This window comes from Canis lupus, chromosome 10 (assembly GCF_011100685.1).
Source record: "Canis lupus familiaris isolate Mischka breed German Shepherd chromosome 10, alternate assembly UU_Cfam_GSD_1.0, whole genome shotgun sequence".
Taxonomy (NCBI): Eukaryota; Metazoa; Chordata; class Mammalia; order Carnivora; family Canidae; genus Canis; species Canis lupus.
The window spans coordinates 62,326,457-62,347,553 of record NC_049231.1 but is presented as its reverse complement, the minus strand read 5'-3'; the positions used below and the strand labels follow the sequence as shown (position 1 = coordinate 62,347,553).

The following is a 21,097-nucleotide window of genomic DNA, read 5'->3' as shown; positions in this document are numbered from 1 at the left end:
CCATGAGCTGAGGAATTTTTGTCTGCTTGTTCTCTGCTTTCTATCTAATGTGTAAAATAGTGCCTGGGACATAGTAGGCAATCAATTAATATTTTAAAATAATTGCATAAATTCTTGCCTTTATTAGAAAAAGTGAAATTTTTCATGTCAGTGAATTAATTTTTATGTTATTCAGAAAGCAGAGTCTGTCGCTGGGAAGAAATGATATAGTGCAGCTAAAAGAAGCCTACAAATGGATAACTCACCCCCTGTTTTCAGAGGAACTGGGTGTTCCCATTGATGGAAAGGTATTGGGTCATTAACATCGTCAATTTCAATCTCTGGTTTTACCAGTTTTACTTCATTATATGGCAGAGTATTGATTAGCCAAAAAAAAATCTTCTCTTTAAATAACTCAATGGAGAATTTTTAAGCTTTTAAAATATTAATTTCCAGCCGTCTTAAATTGAGAAAGATTTTATTTTTTTAAGACTCCTTTGTGATCTAAGACACTTATGAGTGTAACAAATGTTGTGTACCCTAACTGACTTTAAAAGATTAGAATTAAATCTGAGCCTTTAATATGTTTATAGTTTAATTGGAGAGAGACATATACTGATAAAAAGCAATATATAAGTAACTATGAATAAGTATAGAGTCAACTCTAGACTATTTAAATTTGGTTATCTGTGGCTAATCTTGTTTTCAAATATAATCAATCAACTACAGTGAACATGGGTTCAATTTCTCCCACCTTGTTGGTATCTCAAGTCCCTCTATTTAATTTTAGGTAAAGACTGCCTTTGAAACTAGACCACTTAACCATCTCCCCTGTTCCAGAATGGACCTTGCCTCAGTCTCCAGAATGGACTGAATTTTAGGCATGTGGAAACAGGATATATTCCCAGCTCATCTTAAATTAGATTTTAATAGTATAGCCTCATTGCTTCATCACTGTGCTTGAAGGAAATTCCATGACTATCAGACACACCTCTATTCAAGTAAAATCACAAACCCATCTTTCAAAGATAAATAATTTAAAAAATTTTTTCACCATTCAAAATTATATAGCTCTGTTTCCCTCTGTTAGTAAGAATAAATTCTGTCTTTTAAACTGAATACTGACAGAATAGAGAATAAAACCACTTCACACATATATGGAGGGGAAATGAGGTAATGAAAGTACTTTGGAAATTAGAGAAGTCATTGATGCAAAATATTTTTACCTCAAACTTCAGTTTTGAAGTACAAGTAATTTTACATGTCAAACCAGTGAGAACAGAAAATAGAAAACAAAAGATGCAACAGTGGTCTAATAGATTCACAGTGAGTGAAGTTTTCTTGAGTAAAAGCAGTGTCTTTAATTTTACTTTGTAAATTAGAGAGCAAAAAGAAATTTAGGTATTCAGTATTGTGATTCTAGAGTAGCTAATAAGCTTGTTGACAATCTAATGCAATCAATATATACAGAAATAATAAAAGATAAAATTGTTACATGCTATGGCATTTATTGTTTTTCTCAATGTGGAATTTTGTTCTCTATGGAGATTAATATATATAGAGTATGAAATTGTGCTTTTTTTTGTATGCAAGGATGTTCATTGTAGAATTTTTTAATAACAGAAAAGTTTACAACTTAAATGTCCAACAGTCCCTAGAGTTGAAAAGATGAAAAGATGTCCACAACATAATCTTCACTAAGTAAAGCAATTTTCCAAAAGTATGTTTAATATCCTAAGAAGTATATATGTTTATGTTTATATTCATAAAAATGCCAGAAAGAAATACACCAAACTGTTACTACATTCTACCTCAGTGGTGTGGGATTAAAACTCCATTCTGGGGATCCCTGGGTGGCGCAGCGGTTTGGCGCCTGCCTTTGGCCCAGGGCACGATCCTGGAGACCCGGGATCGAATCCCACGTCGGGCTCCCTGCATGGAGCCTGCTTCTCCCTCTGCCTGTGTCTCTGCCTCTCTGTCTCTCTCTCTCTCTGTGTGACTATCATGAATAAATAAATAAAATCTTAAAAAAAAAAAAAACTCCATTCTGTTTGATTATTTTATAATTTGTATGTATCATTTTTGTAATAGAAAATTAAGAACTCTCTTTTGAAACTCAAAGCCACTAGGAAGTTTGAGTTCTTAAAGCATCATAAAAAAATAAAAATAAAAATAAAGGCTCCCACAGAGATTTTAATTTTAAGCATGTGTATAAAATGCTTTTGCTTTGCTAATAATTCTAATCATAGTATTAACAGGAATAATTTTTCTTTCGGTTATCTCTTTCCAGTTCCCTGAATTCTCTTTCATCTTCACATCAAATTCATATACATGCACATAAATCATTACAAATTTATTTTAAATTTGTTAGAAAAAATTTTTTTTGGTAGAATCACTAGTGATTGAGCTATAGAAGTAAAAAAACAAAAAACAAAACTATTTCCTTCCCCCTGTCCTGTGAACAAGCTGATTTGAGAACAGTAGTATTTCCAGTTTTCCTTGTCACTCTTTCTGAGCCAGTCTTTGAGAGTCAATTTCTATTTCCATTCGTAAGTGGTTAGATGTTGGTTTCCTTTTGCTCATTTTTAAACTCTCTTTATAATTTTTAGAGCTTGTTTGAAGTAAGTGTGGTCTTTGCTCACCCAGAAACAGTTGAGGATTGCCACTTCCTGTAAGTTGCTACTAAACAACAATGTCAATTGTATAACAATGTTAATGCTTTCTGGTTTTCATGAAATAGTATTCCTCTTTGTAGTGAGCATATCAGAATTTGTCATGTCTAAGGTTTAAAATGTGCTAATATAAGGGTGTAGGCATACCAGCACAGCTAGTATAGGGATTCATTTTGTCTACTCCTGATATCTTGAGTTTCATATATATATGAAATATATTTGAATTACATTCACCCCAAAATAAATTGATTGACTTTTTTTTATTAACTTGAATTTTACTTAGACGTGCGATATGCCCAGAGTGCTTCAAGCCAGCAAAAAACAAACAGGTAAGGATTCCTTCTTTTTATTCTTTATTGAGTTTTGTCTGAGCTGAATATTCAAATTAACAACAAAATAATATCCGTTAGAAATGCTGGCAGTGTATTATACTAAGAATCGTTCTTTAAATATTTCTATTTGCTACATTTATTTTTTTATTTTTTTCAACTCTAAACACCTTTGCCTCTAGCTAGGAAGTCATAACACAAACTATCTCATATTTGTGTCACTGTCTGGCTTGTTTCCCTGGTGTTAAATTTAGAAGCAGTGTTTCAATGATGTTACTGTTACCCATTTGGGGGAAATTTGACTTTTAGGTTTTAATCTCAAAATTACATCATTGTGGAAAATCCATGTTAATTGTTAGCATTCCGGGGATCCCTGGGTGGCTCAGTGGTTTGGCACCTGCCTTTGGCCCAGGGCGCAATCCTGGAGTCCCGGGATCGAGTCCCACTTCGGGCTCCTGGCATGGAGCCTGCTTCTCCCTCTGCCTGTGTCTCTGCCTCTCTCTGTCTCTCTCTCTGTGTCTATCATAAATAAATAAATAAATAAATAAATAAATAAATAAATAAATAAATAAATAAGTAAATAAGTAAATAAGTAAATAAATAAATCTTTAAAAAAATTGTTAGCATTCCAAATTTTGTCTAATATTCATTTTCTAGGAATTAGTATTTAAGAAATATAATCCAAAATAAATTATTTTACTTAAGACAGTCTGAATTAATATGGCCAATTTCAGGCTACATTTGCAAAAGGTCATTTTATTCTGACTTTCCTTTATTTGATGTGAGCTGGTCTTGAGCATGTTAATGAGCAAATTAGTTAGCATGTACTTCTAGTTTCTACTATGCCAAGATAGAATGGCATGGCAATGATCATGGGAAGCTTTCATGCCACAGATACTTAGCTGGTTTTATGCAGAGACTCAGGCATTCTTAGTTTTACTAATATCCTTTTGGTTGTTAAAAAATATAGAAGTTCATTGCCAAAGATACATCTGTTGGTCTTTACTCTTGCTTTGACTAATTGCTGAGCCTTTTGGAACTGGGAATGGGGCAGGAGGTGGGGGAGTGGGTGAGAAGAGTCTGTAACATTTGTCAAATGCCCTGTGCAGAAATAATTACAAATACAGATAACGCCTAAAGCGCTGCTTCCCACCTTTCTCACATCATGGTACACCTAGAACATTACCGTGTTCGTTTGGTGCCCTGAGGGTAACAAATGAAGTTGCTCTAAGTTGGAAGCAATAGGCTGGGAGTTCTTGCTGTCCAGGCCCTGCTCCTCTGCCTTTGTGAATTAGAGGGCTCAACATCTTGAGCACAACTACAGCTTATTGCTTTACCATGCCATTGAAAGGCTCTGTCTAAATGACCTATAGCCATATTTATATTGAAGATCTTATTTCAGTTTTTGTTATCTTTGAGGAAATGCACAAGTATCAGCACCAAATAATAGAATAAGGAAATTTTTGTCAAAGCATGAGACACCACATCATTTGGCCAGTAGTGTAGGTGTTTGTTGCTGGAAGCAAGTTAAATGACCTTTTGAGATTCTTTCAGGCTTAAGATTTCATATCTTAACAAATAGGCACTAATTTTTCAGTTTTAACTCTATATTTTGGGGTTTAGGAAATCATTGATTTGTTGATAAACTCTTGAAGTGCCTACATTGTGCCTCTTTATAGCCAAGTGTAATTTCTCAAAACAGAAGAGACAATTGTGATTTATCATAGTAAGCTATGTATATATGCACTAATTTCTTCTAGTATATCTACCATGTGGTTTGGCTTTTCTATCTTAAAAAGTCCAGTGTGGGTCATTTGTTGTAGATGAATTTGTTTAATTTTTCTGTGGCTGGTGAGTAATAATGAGTCGCTAGATGCCAGGGCAGGCTGGTTGGCTCTATTTACTTCATAGCCTGGAAACCTGCTGCTAAATTGTTCTTCTAGATCTACCTGGTATTATGGACATAGACTAAATTGGAAGGAGTTGTGGGGAGAATTGACAGTATGAATGCTTATGTTTTATTTTCTTGAAGCTATTAAGTATTTGTCTCCTGTAAGTATGGTTTAAAATGATGTAATTTCTCCAACCATGTTCTGTGTTTCACCTCTGATGTTTTCTTGTCTGGGTGATAAAATGTCTTTTCTTATCATTTTTACCTTATATAGTCAGTGTTCACTAGAATGGCAGTTATGAAAGCGTTGAATAAGATAAAAGAAGAGGATTTCCGCAAGTAAGTAGAAGTATAGAAACATGGAAGTATCATGGAATTTTTGAACAAAAGGAATGTTAGAGATAATCTGGATTATCTCTAAAACAAAACTGGATGCATTTCAGGGGTGACAATTGTGTCTTAGTCATTGTTATATCCCCACTCCCTGGCACGGTACCTGGCACATAGTAGTGTTCAATAAATGTTTGTTGAACTGGTATTTGAATTTATAAATCAAATCCAAAGAGAGGATATTAAGGGAGTTGACTTGCCTAAGATATCAACTGGGTAGTAGAGTGGACTTAGAGCCAGAGTTCCTGACTCTCCAGCCCAGAGCTGGTCCCAATACATCCCTCATCCTGCATTTTGAGTATTATCCATCTCCAGAAGAGGGAGAAAAAGACTCATGAGTTCTTCACTTGTTAAAATATGCTGAAATACAATAAACCTTATATTTTAATTCTCATTGTGTTCATTTTATTTAATAAAATATTATCATAGTTATCCTTCCAGAATATCCTTGAATAAATTTCAAACAATGAAGTTATGAAGAAGGTTTTATTTATCTTACTGACTAAAAGCAAGTCTCAGAAAATGGAAATACTTCTATTAAATTTTAGAAAGTAAAGTTAGCTAGTCTCTACAAGCAATAGTTTCTGGGTTTCTAAGTGATTTCTTTGCTAAGACATCTTGGGAAACAATGACATTTTCAAGCCGAGCATTTGGAGTAACTCCATATCTAGTCATTTATAGGTAGACTCCAGCCCATGGCTTTGGAAGTTCCCAGACGGTAGCCAGAAAATTAAGCTATACATTGCTCTTTCCTGTCTGTCTTCAGTTGGATGGAAGTTTCTTAGCTAAAAGGTCAGAGTCTGCCACATTCCACTTTTTCTGGCCCTGAGGTCATAGTTGGAATGAGAAAGAGAGAGAGAGAAAAATGGTGGAGACTATCCCCCTAGGTGGGACTTACTCCTGTGAGTAGTTAATCAAATGATTAAGGGCTTTGTAAGCTGGCACCAAGTGTTCACAGATAGCTAAATGGCTAATCCACTTCATAAATACAAGGTATTTTTCTCAAATCTCAAGGCTGTTGGAAATGATCATCTGGGAACATGAGGCCTCCTCAGTGAAAGGTGGTAGCAGAGCCCTGATTTACTTAGTGCCACTCTCATGTATTAAAATGTATGTGAGGCTGGAAGGATGCTTATGATTCCGAAACTTAAAGGTAGGGAGTGGCTTGGTCCACGAGAGACTTGGGCTCTGTGCATCTCAGACAATGCTGATTCATCCTAGTTATGTGGTTCGATATCATGTCTGGAAAATAGTAGCTGTAAAATTTATTTTGTTTTGCAGGCAGTTTCCTTGTCCTCCAAACTCACCAAAGGCTGTATGCACTGTTCTTGAAATTGAGTGTGCTCATGGTGCTGTTTTTGTGGCTGGTAAAACATTTAGTCTAGAATATACTTACACTGTCAACTTACTCTCCTTTCTGAAAAACTCAAGTGACTTCTCCTCTGTTTCCTTCTTATTTTCATTATTAGGTTCTGACTAGTTAAATTGAGGACTAGGACTGATAGCCAAGCTTATTTTAGGTCTTTAGGTGTTCTTAAGGCCCACTTAAGTTCTGTTCTTTAAAATGCCATGCCAAAGGGAAATGATGCTTCTCGGGTTTTAACAGTTTCCACCAGAGATGGCCAATACCCATAGAAATATGGGTAGATGCAGAGACCCGAAACTGATCAGGAGAAATGTAGCCATAGAGAGCATGAAAGCAAACTTGAAAAAATAATTATATTATCTGCAAAATGACTGAAGACTGAGCTTCTGCCTTAAAAAAAAAAAAAAAGGTTACATTGACCTTCCCAAGAGGTAATCTAGCAAATAGTTTTTGTTTTGAAAGCTACATCTATTTCACAGTAATAACTGAAATGAAATTGCTCTCTAGTTTCAACTATAATACCTTGGCCCATGGTAATAAAAGCTACCTGCCATTAGTGCAGCTTTATTCATAAAGCAGTGAGTCATATTGTTAGGGTTGTGGTGTTTTTTTAATTACAAAAACTTCAAAATGTCCTGTATTTGAACTCTTCGGATGTTTTATCACCAATGAGTATTACATTAAAAGTATTATTAATCAGGTGTGAAAGCAGTAGTTGCTGTTTTTTTTGTTTTGTTTTGTTTTGTTTGTTTGTTTTTTTTTTTTTTTGTAATGATCCTTGGTGTGTTCTATATTATAACTTGTTCAGTCAGCCAATCAGATTAATAAATTTATTGAGCATTCCTTTAGAGCCCATTTGATGATTCATATCATATCTTTAGCCATCTCTTCTACTGTTATCTTAAATCTTTTAAGTATTTATATGTGTATGTGCTGGCTTCCCAAATTAGATTGTAAGTTAGTTGAAGGCTAAGCATTGTTTTATATCATGGCACCTAGGATATTGGCACTCAATAAATAGTTGTTTTATCTTATTGTGTTAATTGTACCGTTCCATCCAGGCTACCTTATGTTTCTTTGGCAGGGAGATACAATAAATATTCCAGGAATCTACCACAGACTCCTTGGATAATTGATGGAGAAAGGAAGCTGGAATCTTCAGTGGAAGAATTAATTTCAGATCATCTTTTGGCAGTATTCAAAGCAGAGAGTAAGTGTTATAATATTCATATTTTAAACACATTATAATTCATGAATAGATTTCTTGGGGGTGGCAGGAAGGATTTCTAAATTTTGTAAATCACCACATCTGGTCTCCTTGCTTGGCAGCTTCCCATGAACAGGGCTCACCGTGTCCTAGCACCTCTGACTTAGGCTGGATTTGAGCCAAGTTTTTCTTTCCTTTCTCAAGATGACTATTCTTTCCTGAGCAAATTCAAAACCATTGCAACTATTTTAAGTGAGGGTACTTGAGCTCTGACCTTGGGACACCTGAGACTTGGCCTCTTTTGGGGGAATATGAGGAAATTAAAACACACCTTCCACATGTAGTGCTTGTTCAAAAATAATCATTGGCAGATGTGGAGCTTCCATCTTAACTGCTCAACTGTCCTGGGATAAAGTTCAAGATTAGAGAAAATAGATCAACAGCTATCATTTTACAAAGATTTAATGATAGTATGTTGTATTTTAATTTTCCAGGTATTAATGAGCCCAGGTTTGTGGGATGAGTCAGATACTGTCAGGTTTATTTTCTTTGTCTCAATAGGGTTGTCAGGTCACAGGCAGCATAGATGTGATTTCACCTAGGATTAGACTAGAAGAAAGAGGCTAAGATTTGAGTTGCAGAAAGTCATGTTGTACATCAGGAAAAACTGTAGGCAGTAAATAAAGATTTACTTGGAAGTGGGTCTCCTAGCCTAATTAGAACACCTTTTTTGAGGAACCAACTAGATATCTACCCTTCTCTCTGAAACACCTTAACACAAGCCTGCTTTAGGAATGGCAAGCAGATGATTGAGAAGAGATATGGTTGTTGTTCCTTCCAGCTCTCTGGCTTGTCAAGAGGAAAGAGAAGCGCTTTAAACTACATCCTTCTTATAATTTGTTGTTGCCTATTGGGTTCATGGACCCTCTTTTTAAGGGTCTTTAAGAATTGTTTGCTGAAGGGATCCCTGGGTGGCGCAGCAGTTTGGCGCCTGCCTTTGGCCCAGGGCGCGATCCTGGGGACCCGGGATCAAATCCCACGTCAGGCTCCCGGTGCATGGAGCCTGCTTCTTCTCCCTCTGCCTATGTCTCTGCCTCTCTCTCTCTCTCTCTCTCTCTCTCTCTGTATGACTATCATAAATAAATTTTTTAAAAATTTTTTAAAAAGTATTGTTTACTGAATAAAGAAGAAATTAACCTAGCAACCTAACATTTTCCAAAATCTAAGCAGTCAAGACTCTAGGATATTGGCATGAGCTTTTACCTATTTAATATTTACATACTGGTTATCTCATAAGCATTATCCAAATTATGAAGATGTGAAAATCAAACTTTAGCCCAAAAAGTCTCTTCCAAACTCTTTTTTAGGTCCCCCTTACTCTCTTTCTATAAGATGACTCAAGAAAATTTCAGTTTTGATTATTTGGGTCCCAAGGAAGCCCCCGTTATCAATAGGGCTGTTGGGAGGCTCCTAACCAGCTGTATTTTTCCCCCTTGAAATCTTTCATGAAGTTAGCGTGGTTTCATTTTCCATTTGAGGGGGAAAAAATTATACCCAAACTGAAAATGAAGCAAACTGTGTATTTAGCATCTGTAATTGTGTCTTAAATTTATTAAGAGCTGCTTGAGAAAAAGCAGACCGCTGAGCCTCTGTGCTAACTGGCTCCTTGTTAGGGGATAAAAACCTGTTGTTTGAAATGGCTGATCGGTAGCATCAATTTGCTAAACCTACGTATCTCAGATATATTACTTGTTATTTCTGTGGTTCATGTTTGACAGCTCTGGGAAGATGGTTCTGATTGTTTTACCTCTAATGGTTTACAGCTTTGAATATAAGCAGTATTATATGAAGTACTCTAGCTACTTATATAAAGATTCCTTCCCCGTGAAGCACCTGAGTGGCTCAGATGGTTGAACGTTCGACTCTTGTTTTTGTCTCAGGTCATAGCCTCATGGCTGTGGGATCGGGTCCTGTGTTGGGCTCTGTTCTCAGTGCTGAGTCGGCTTCAGATTCCCTCTCCCCCTCCCCCATGCCTTCTCTATGTCAAGTAAAGTTTTTTAAAAATACAAATTAAAAAATAAAGATTCCTTAAGATACAAATGGGAAATACAAATTTGTTTCTCAGTCACTTTTAAATGGGTACATCATATTATCCACTAGCTAATCCCCTAGTTAGTGAGTAATAAACTTAGACACACTCTCACAGTAAATGTGTCAAAGAAATTTTCCCCTAACCCATTTATTATTACACTTATTGAATGAATATCTGTCATGTTATTTCCCTGCTGAAAACTTGCCAGTGACTACATACAGGATAAAAGTCCAAACTACTGAACTTGATCTTCTGAGTCCTTTGTCCTCTGGCCTCTGCTCATTTGTCAATCCCATCATCTGTCTGTCCTGGGTATGATGGCTGCTACAGACCAGCTGAACTGCTGATAGTTCCTGATTCTTGCACTTGTATTTTTAGATATTTTTGAAATATCTATCCCTTTGAGCCTTTTGCTCAGGATTAGGGAGATAAGACAAGGCATAATGTGAATTTAGAAATCTCAACCTAGACACTTGGGTGGCTTAGTCCATAGAATATGCAACTCTTAGTCTCAGGGTTGTGAGTTCCAGCCCCACTTTGGTGTAGAAATTACTTAAAAATAAAATCGTTAAAAAAAAAAAAAAAAAAAGAAAGCCAAATTTTAAACATATATTTCCTTTTCTTTTTTTAATTTTTTAAATTTTTTATTTATTTATGATAGTCACAGAGAGAGAGAGAGAGAGAGAGAGAGAGGCAGAGACATAGGCAGAGGGAGAAGCAGGCTCCATGCACCGGGAGCCCGACGTGGGATTCGATCCTGGGTCTCCAGGATCGCGCCCTGGGCCAAAGGCAGGTGCTAAACTGCTGCGCCACCCAGGGTTCCCTAAACATATATTTCCTAATACTCCTTTTAATTTTGTCGTCAGCTAATATTCGTAATTTCACAGGAATAAAATGTTAGTTACTCCCCGCCAGAAGATTTCTGAATGTAGTGTCCATATTTGAAATATTTTTCTAAGAGATAGAATAAATGTCTCTTCTTCCTTTGTCTGGATTTAATGTTTCTCTGGACATATCAAGAGCCCAGCTTTCTGCAACTCTTTCTTACAAATGAGCTAGGATTTATGGAAGTTTTCTGGGCTAATTTATGAACTGGAGATTTCTGATCTAATTTAGCTGTCATTGGTAGACTTACCTCTTTGTGTCCTGTTCATTCCCTTCACCCCTACCACTCACAGGTTATGGCTCAGTCACTCTGGATCCCTTGGTTCCCTAACATTATGGCTGGTTTGGAGATGGAGGTGGGCAGGTTTAAGACAGATTGCAGCCCCAGGCAGTCAGTATCTTTCAGCTTCCCAGATGCCATTCTGAACTCTGCATTTAGCTATCCACCCCTAGTTAGTGCTGCTCTTGAGTCTGTCGACTCTGACTAGAAGCTAACTGATGTTACTATGGATTTTATTAACAGCTTAACAACAGAGTGTAAACATGGAATAGAGGGTTCTTTGGGACTTAATATTTCATAGAATCCTACTCTTTGCCTGGCCTAGATTCTCTACCTTGAGAAGAGCCTGACCCTATGGCTTTCATGGCTGCTTGCCTGGCCAGTTCTCAAGTGTTAATGCAGCAGCCCAAATTCTAGGCCTACCCTGGGTATCTAGTCCTTACCTAACCAGCTCTGGGCTGCTCCTTTCTGTGAGACCCATAGCTTTGGGCTCTGTGGGCAGAGAGGAGCCCACTTGACCCTGGCAGTACATGGTAAACAACAGCTCAGAGGTTGTTTCTCTAAAGTGTTGACCTTGGTTTACAAAAGGGATTTCTTAGAGGTGAAAGAAGAATGAAATCCTACTTTCTTCACAGCTAAATATCTTATTAGAAAAGAGAGCTAATCTTCAGTGTCATTTCATAGAACTTTTCAAGCCTGTTAACCTTTGTTTTTCTAAAATCTACCTGGGACCTTTACATATAGACTCTTCCCTTGGGGAAAAAAAATGGCTATCAAAATAATGTTCACTCTCCTTCCACCTTTCCCATTTGTCCCTCACAGCTATCTTGTTCTTCGTCATCTTGTGCCTTCCAAAGTGGCTGGACCATTGAGGAATAAATTATAAACCTCATTGCTCATGCTGCAGCTGAGCTCTTAGTACGGGAATGTTCCTGTATGCTTCCTGTCCTCACCTACCCACTATATTACATTCCTTACCCTTCCACAGATAGTAAGCCCTATGAAGATAAGGGCTGTGTCCATCTTGTTTGTCTCCCCAGGATCTAGCAGAATGCCTTGCACATACCCACTGTAGATATTTGTTCCTGAATGAATAAATCAGGATGTGAATCTGAGTTCTAGCCCCCAATATATGTGTTCAGAGATCTTACACCTTGCCAAACTCTAATGACTGACCAGAGTTCTCCAAACATCCCAGCCTTTTCTAATCCCTGCTCTAAGAAAACTGGTCTTGCTTTCCCTGTGGGCACAAGTCTAAACTCTTCTGCCTGTCTTTGTGGTGGTTAAGAGACTCTAGAGTGAGACTGTCTGGTTCAAATTCTGGCCTCACCACCTACCAGTGATACGATCTTAGGCCAGTTACCTATCCTGTCTGTCTCCTTTACTTACAAGTATAATGATAGTGCCTACCTCATAGTGTTAATGTGTATGAAGCATTTATAATAATGCCTGCTTGTGGTAATGTTTGCTATGGCAATGCTGGTGAAATCATCAGTTTTGTATCTAGAGAACACTGTCAGGATGGATACCTGGGTGGCTCGGGGTTGAGCTTCTGCCTTTGTCTCAGGGCGTGATCCTGGGGTCCTACATCAAGTCCCACATCAGGCTCCCTGCAGGGAGCCCTCTTCTCCCTCTGCCTGTGTCTCTGCCTCTCTCTCTCTCTCTCTCTCTCTCTCTCTCTGTCTCTGTCTCTCTCATGAATAAATAAATAAAATCTTTAAAAAAAGAAAAAGAGAACACTGTGGTGTAACCCCTCTCCTTTTTTATATACCATTTCCCATTCTAACATTTGCAGCGTTTTAGTCTAGGATGATCCATCTATCTTAGAATGAACACTGGTTTTGTTGTAGTCGCACCTTAAGTTTGTTTAATATAAAGAATTTGCTTTAAAACCCTTTTTTCACTCCTTTTCATAGAGTTTAATTCACAAATAAATGATTTTCCTTTGTTTTGTTTTAAGGAAAAAAAGATAAAATGATAGATTTTTCACTATAAGCTTGTGGCCAGGGTTGTAGTGGAGCTTTCCTCCAAACAGTACTCTCTCCTTTTGACTTTGAGATGAGATGATGGCATCAGGTGATAGCTAAGGTCTGGCTTTGACATAAGGAACAGCTCTGCTATTTAATCATGTGATCTTGGGAAAAGTACTTATCCCTTTGGAAGCTTGGTGTTCTTTTATTTAATACCTATATCTTAAGATTATAATAAGAATTAAATGAAATAATGTATGCAAAATTTTAGCTCAGAGCATAAAATAAGTGCTCATTAAATGGTGTTTCTTATTATCATTGCTATTTTTATTAGAGATTGAGATTAGAGGTGGGATGACTATCCCTTGGAATTCTCCTGTAGATTGTTCAAGACAAATTTTTTTTTAAAGATTTTATTTATTTATTCATGAGAGACACACAGAGGCAGAGAAACAGACAGAGGGAGAAGCAGGTTCCTTGTGGGCAGCCCAATGCAGGACTCAATCCCAGGACCCTGGGATCACGACTAAGCCAAAGGCAGACACTCAGCCACTAAGCCACCCAGGGGTTCTGACAAATGGGGTTTCTACTAAAGGATGGGAATGAAAGTCTTAGGATTATTATGTTACTGATTATTTTTCTTTATCTGCTTTGCAAAGGTTTTAATTTTTCCTCCTCTGGAAGAGAAGATGTAGATGTGAGAACATTAGGAAATGGTAAGATTGCAACAGCATCACTTGACTAGAACTAAATTTCAGACTGTCATCGTTCTCAGACAGCAGGTTCGCTGTAGTTGCTTAGTTAAAACCAAAGTGGGCAGAGCCCACGGCTTCTCCCGGTGAGGAAGCTTTGTGGATTGTGGAGCTACCTTTATAAATTATATGATTATATTTTAACAGGATTCATTTCTTAAGAGGCCATCCTTACTGTATACTTGTAGGTTTTAAGGGACTTTTATATGCATTAATAAGGCAATGCCTGAGTTTTTCCAAAAGTTTGCTTATTAATTGTTCCATTTGATAACATTTCAGCAGTACCAGTACAGTTTTCAAAAATGCACATCTTCATTTAAAAAGTGATTCTGCTCTCTTAGCCTTCATTTCTCTCATTTTACATTGTTGCATTACAAAAAAAGATGATGAGAGTTAATCCTGAGCTTGAGATTAATAGTCCCTTTCTGTTATGGAATCACAGCTTTTCCATTTCACTAGTGGATTAGGCTTAGGAGGATGGAGTTCAGCTTGGTTGGTATACCTGGGCGTTGCTATATGTGATAACGTTACCTTAGTGTAACCAAATCAATTAGCGGTTGTTTGGATTTTATTTTGTAATTAACACAGGCTTGTTCATGGACCTTTGGGAAAGCAATCATTTTCACATATTGCCAGTACTGGAGTTTAGCAGCCCCCAAAAAGCCGCTTGATTCTTTCACACATTCTTCCCTCCCCCAGATGTAGTCATGTCACTAAACTTTCAGTCCTCTAGAGCTCAACTCGTTTTTTCACACCTCCTAACCCTCTTGCATTAGCCCAAATGTTAACTCCATCAACACGTTTCTGTTTCATGACGGGGTGTGTGCTGCCAGGAAGGCCCTTTGCAATTGAGCTGGTGAATCCTCATAGAGTACATTTCACTTCACAAGAAATTAAGGAACTTCAGCAGGTAAACCACTTCATGACATGGAAATCGTCATGTTTCTGCAACTCTATAACTGAACTAGAGTTGCTAATTGTTTTTCTTTTTCTGCTACTACAGAAAATTAATAATTCATCTAACAAAATCCAAGTCCGTGACTTGCAGCTTGTCACAAGGTAAGGGTAGACCCACTGGAGATGATCTCAAAAGGGAAGTTTTGGTTGCAGATCATATATCTGTTGACGGAATTGTATCCAGAATATACAAAAAACTCTTACAACTCAATAATAAGAAAACAACCCAATTAAAAATGAGGGAGATGATTAAGTGGACATTTCTCCAAAGAGGATACACAGTTAATGAATGAATACATGAGATGCTCAATATCATTTGCCATTGGGGAAGGGCAAATCAAAACCTCATTGATAGCTCACTTTGCCCTCACTAGGATAGCTATAATCAAAAAGAAAAAAAAAATGTTGACAAAGATGTAGAGAAATTGGAACCCTTGTATATTGCTGTGGGATTGTAAGTGTGGCCACTTTGAAAGACAGTTTGACAGTTTCTCAAAAGGTTTAAACATAGAGTTACCATTATGACCCAGCAGTTCCACTTCTAGCTATACACCCAAGAGAAATGAAAATGTACATGCACACAAAGACTTCTATATGAATGTTCAAAGTAGAATTATTCATAGTAGCAAAAAACTAGAAACAACTCAAATAGCCATGGATAAAATACGGTATCTCCGTAGAGTAGAATATTACTCGGTAATAAAAAGGAATAAAGTACTGATACATAATCCAACATGGATGACCCTTGAAAACATTATGAAGTAAAAGAAGCCAGACACCACACACCACATATTTATTATTCTATTTTATATGAAATATTCAGAGTAGGGAAATACAGAGAAAATCATTTAGTGGTTGCCAAAGGCTGGGGGAAACGGGGAATGGGAAGTGACTACAAATAGGTATGGAATTTACTTTTTTAGGGTGATGAAGTATTTTAAAATTAGATCATGGTGATAGCTACACAGCTCTGTAAACACACTAAAAATCACTGGATTGTACAGTTAGAACAGGAATTGTATGTAAATTTTATCTCAATAAAGCTATTTTTAAAGAAAGGGAAATTTGGGGTAAGACGTGTGTATCCTATGCATTTAGACAAACTTTCTTTTATTGTTTTTTTTTCTTTTATTGTTTTTGTTTAGAGAGGCAATAGGACATATGAAAGAAGGTGAAGAAGAAAAGACCAAGTCCTATAGTGCCTTAATATGGACAAATAAAGCCATACAGAAGAAAGACATTGAATTCCTAAATGACATAAAGGTAGTTAAGTTCTCTCTTTTTATTTTATTTTTAAATTTCCATAAAAGAGTCCTTTCTCTTTTACTTTATTACAAGCAAGTCATACAGCATGGGCTTTGGGGAATAAGACCTGCTTTCAAATCCTGGCTTTGCCATTTACTGGTTGAATGGCTGCGCAATTCATCGAGCCTGAGAGGCAGCACTGCTAGTGACGAAGAGCCTGCCTCTAGGCACAGATCACTTGGACGCAAATCCTGGATCCCCATTTCATAGTTGTGTGACTTTGGACAAGTTGCTTAGCCTCTGTATGCTTCAGTTTTTTCATCTATAAAATTAGTTAGAAGGATGAAATGAGTTTAGTCATATGAAGCACTTAAAGCGGTCTCTGGTACCTAGAAAACCTTAGCAATGCTATTATTTCATTTGGCCGTATGTAAAAAGGAAAATAGAATTGGTCTAATAGAATTGATGCTAAGATTAAGTGCATAAATAAAACATGTTATTAGAAGGATAATATATATATATTATAATAATATATATATATTATAATAATATATATATTATATAATATATAAGAAGGATAATATATGCACAGCACAAATACTTTGGCACCTGCTAAATTTTCCTTTACAGGAGCATATCACTGTCAAGGATCTGCCCATTCATTTGCATATTTCTTCCCCACCTGTCCCCACCTCTTCCTGTAAAGGTAATTTACTCTGAAATGCAAGGAATGAGTATAAATGGGCACAGAGATGTGTGAAGTTATCACAACATTGTTTAAATGAGCAATATTTTGTAATAATCTAGATGACCTACTAGAGGGGAACAGCTTAATCTTATGGTTTATCTGTATGATGGGCAATTGCTACCAGCTGTTAGAAATTATGTAGTAGATGACTATTAATTGACAAAGGAAAATGTTTCTAAGGGATGCTAAGGGGGAAGAAAACAAGCTATGAAGAGTATATAAAGGGTGATATATTGTGATTTAAGCACACACACACAAGTGTGTGCACATATATATGTCTATGTAGAAAACAAACTGTATGGCAAAATATACCATAAATAGGGTTTATCCTTATTAAAAATACAAACCCCCAATACAGAAAAATAGATAAAGGATATGAACAAGCAGCTGAAAATGAGCACCTCCAAATGGCCAAGAATCATTTGAAAAGATGTTCCACTTCTGGATTGAAGGAACAAGACATCACTTTAGCCCTCCCACTGGTTGGCATGGAGGAGAATGCTGGTCGGATACTTTGTCAGTAGAAATGTAAAGTGTTTAACGTTTTTGGAAAACAATGTAGTGATGACTGTAAAAATTGAAAATATACTGGTCTCCTACCCAGCACTTTTATTAGTGGCAGTCTGTCCTGAAGAAATAAAACTCCAGTGCATAAGGATATGTGCACAAGGATGTTTACTGTATTCAAAGTGGCAAAATCAACAACACAACTAAAAACGAAGTGAGTTTCCTTCAAAAAGGAAAATGGCAGAACCAGCTGGAATATTATAAAGCTATTAAAAAAATTAAACAGCATGTGCCCCCATTTCATTTATGTTGTTGTGTGTATATATGCCTAAAATTGTTGGAAAAAAAGGATGGAGGTAGGTCTACATCTATGACTTACAGAAACACCCATGACATTATGAGAAAGTGAAATGCAGAATAGTGTTTATAGTATGAGTGTTTTGGTGAAAACATATGAGTCATTCACCCCCTTAGACAAATCCATCTCTAACCAGGGGGGTGATCAGATCACCCCCTGAGGGCCTCCAGTTCTCACGTTCTGTGATTCTATATCAAAAGCTATTGGCTTTTGGTCCATTACCTGGGACCTCTAGGATGATAGATCAGCTTTAGATAGATACCTTTAAAATTGCGAAACAAATATCTAAACCTCTGTTCCATCATAGTACAAGTCATTCTAGAATGCTGGGAAGAAAATTAACTCATTTTAAAAACAGATTCAGGGGCGCCTTAGATGGCTCAGTCGGTAGAGCGTGTGACTCTTGATCTTGGAGTCATGAGTTTGAACCCCCACATGGGTGTGGAGCCTGCTTAAAAAAAAAAAAAAGATTCATCATTTGGAGGTAGCCTAACTCAGAGCTAATTCAGAAATAATGCTGAAAGATGATTTTTGTAGGTACAGAGTAAGCAGTGAAAGGGTCTCTTTTAATGGTTCACAGCCCAGATAGACTGATGGGACTAGCTGACTTCTCATATTTTTTTGTGTTGGGGTTAACAGTATTTTCTAATATTCCTACTGTCATCAAAAATACAAAAACTGAGTTACTGTCCCATTTTGAGAAAGAGCCACTTCAAATTTATTATGTCTCTTCTAAGGGCAACCTACTTCTAAGGAAAAAAAAATCTTTTGTGTATATGTGTATGTGTTCCTGAAAATTCAGCAGAATGGGGCCAGCAGAGTGCACTGTTAGAGTTATGGTTTCCTTTTGTCTACTGAAAACAAAACACGCACAGGAGTGTGTGCGGATTGAGTGTTATGTTGGAAGCCCGGTGGTGGGTCTGCTGGCTCAAGTAGTACTTCCATTGACTAGTTCACGGTTCACAGTACTGGGAGTGAGTAGCCAGAAAGGGAACAAGGAGAAGAGCACTCCTTAGTCCTTCATTTAAAGCCAGCTATTTCTGTACTTTATAGCAGAGGCCGTATCTGTACAGATTCCTTAACAGCTCAGCCTTGTCCTTTTTTTTGTCTTTTTTGGCCGGAGAAATGTCAAACCTTATGGAGACAGCCTATCTCAGCAGAACAAAGTGCTTCTAAAATCAAAGAATGAAAGGATCATAAAACCCATGAGTTAGGAGGGGCCGTTGACTCACTGCTATGATCAAAACAGTCACACCATTTCAAGTATAGTCTTTGTCAGAACTTGCTCGTCCTTTCTTAGTGGAGAACTTGATATAGGGGAGACCAGACTGAAATCCTTCTTTTCTTCACATGGCTGCAGGCACTCCCAAATCATGTAAATGAGGAAGGAGTTGTTCCAACAAGAAATGGCAGAAGGTTCAAAGTTCTTACTAATCTCCATTTCTCCTTATGCCCAATCTCTATTTTTAAGACTTGGAACCAGTTGACCTTTTACAATATCAATCTCTATTTCTTAATTTATATCATGTGACGAAAGGAAATCTCTAATTATAAGAAAAACAAGCCTGTGCCCCTAACAAAATCTGAATTGTAAAAAAAGGCACGCAGTATTATTATTCTCAAGTAACTTGAAATGGGCTTATCAATACTGAGAGTTCCTGGTTTATTGTACACACTTCTTTGTAATTATTATAGTGATGTAACCGTTAATTTTCCAGATACATCTTTTCATAAACAACAAAAAAATAACCTTGTAAGTGGGTGTATGGTTGTCCTTAAAACATGCACACTGCCCATACATACCAGGGATGCTGAGGTCTCACCTACAAACAGCCATTTCTCACCTCAACTTTTCACCCTGTTGTTAGGTCATCTGTTAGGTTATGGGGAGAACAAAGAACAGGTCTTCTAGAGGACCACTGTTAAAGGACAAACTAGAATTCCAGGGTCCTAATCAATTTAATTAATTAAGTTTTTAGAGCAAAAGAGATCTTGGGGATCATTTGCTTCAAAGCCTTTTGTAAGTGGCATACTGGGCCCAGGAAATGAGTAACTAGGGCCTAGGTTATGAGAAGTTCCACAGAGCCTGAACCATAGGGAATGCAATTTCTTTTAGTATTGGTATCTACCCTGACAGTGAGAGATGAGGCCCTCCAAAGAAAACATCTGTGGTAGGCCATGGATGACAGAGGAGGTGCTGAGAAGGCTTCCCTGGGCAGCAGAGCTGACTCCAAGGTTGTGTAACCCATCCTCCTCTAGGACTTAAAGATCGACCAGAAAACACCTCTGCGGGTCCTTCACCGGAGGCCCCTGGCTGTGAGAACTCGCATCATTCACTCCATGGAGACACGCTATGTGGATGAACATCATTTCCACCTCTATCTGAAGACTCAAGCCGGGACGTATCCTTTCACCTTCTGCATAGCAGTACTTTAACCAGAACCCTGTCGGAGGAGTTCCCGCTGCCCTAAAAAATAGGTGCAACTTGATCTAGGAATGATTAGGGTAAGGATTAGGTTGGAGAAGAGTCCTTTTTGGGGGGGAAGAAAAGGGGGTTCCCATTTAATTTGTATCTTTCAAAATGACATCTTAAACCATGAGGCAGCCAGTAGAGCATGAACTTTAGAATAGTCACAGCGTCTCACACAATGCTGACTGCATAGTAAGTACTCAGGGAACAGTTTTGATTGATTCATTTATTGATTTGTGTCTTTATACATTTTGCAAGTCACATTTTCATTAACACATTTGGGTCCTTTCAGCATTTTGAGCATTTGCCCCAGATCACCAAACGCTGATAGATGGGAGTGGCCCTACTTTACATACTGATCTTCACTTTATTTGGTGGCTGGCCCAAAACAAGAGAATAGTCCAGAAATGATCGCTTGTTCATATCATGCCGTGCTTCGTGTGGTTTTGTATCCAAGCTGAGTTGTTGGTTAAAACACATCAGGCAGTTGCCAGAGTCTTAGCTCTAGTTTACTTTTCAAAGGTGCTCCCAATATTTGTTTCTTGGTTTTATATTATTTAGTGATCCAATAGGATGAAGTGATAAAATACTTCACTAGTATAACACTAGTGATGTGCTTATGGGCATATTGCAAAAAATGTCATTTTAGTCACCAAGTAGCATTCTTACCATGTTGCTGTAATCAGCTGTCTCTCCTCCATCAACCTCTTCTCCCTTCTTCCTCCCCATCCCCATGCCACCCCACCCCACCCTATCCCAGAAGTGACCAGGATTTGCTAGGCTGAAATAGGTAGATGTTATTTACTCTTAAAATAATCTCTTAAATTTTTGGTGCAGATCGAGGGATGATTTGTTTGGACTGCAGTAGACAGACCTTTGTAGCTTTGTTTGGAGCACATTTGCCTACTGTAGATGGACTGTGGATGGAATTTCAAAGAAATCATAGATTTTTTTTTAACCTAATTCCAGCTTTCATCTTAGTGTGCCAAGGTGAAATGT

At 37.4% G+C, this 21,097-nt stretch overlaps 1 protein-coding gene across 10 annotated transcripts in view; it reads left to right on the top strand.

Annotated features, from left to right (window-relative positions):
• The window catches only part of PUS10 (pseudouridine synthase 10), a 74,447-nt gene that overhangs the window by 48,071 nt on the left and 5,279 nt on the right, over positions 1-21,097 (top strand). For 9 of the 10 annotated variants that reach the window (XM_038551351.1, XM_038551346.1, XM_038551350.1 and 6 more), the window contains 11 exons: positions 176-287; positions 2,589-2,650; positions 2,935-2,980; positions 5,146-5,210; positions 6,543-6,628; positions 7,712-7,837; positions 13,721-13,777; positions 14,647-14,723; positions 14,817-14,872; positions 15,916-16,033; positions 19,888-20,030. In XM_038551351.1, coding sequence (XP_038407279.1) covers positions 176-287; positions 2,589-2,650; positions 2,935-2,980; positions 5,146-5,210; positions 6,543-6,628; positions 7,712-7,837; positions 13,721-13,777; positions 14,647-14,723; positions 14,817-14,872; positions 15,916-16,033; positions 19,888-20,030 — 948 coding nt within the window. Of the gene's footprint in view, positions 1-175; positions 288-2,588; positions 2,651-2,934; positions 2,981-5,145; positions 5,211-6,542; positions 6,629-7,711; positions 7,838-13,720; positions 13,778-14,646; positions 14,724-14,816; positions 14,873-15,915; positions 16,034-19,887; positions 20,134-21,097 lie in introns of all 10 variants that reach the window. The other variant, XR_005366100.1, reaches the window with a different exon arrangement.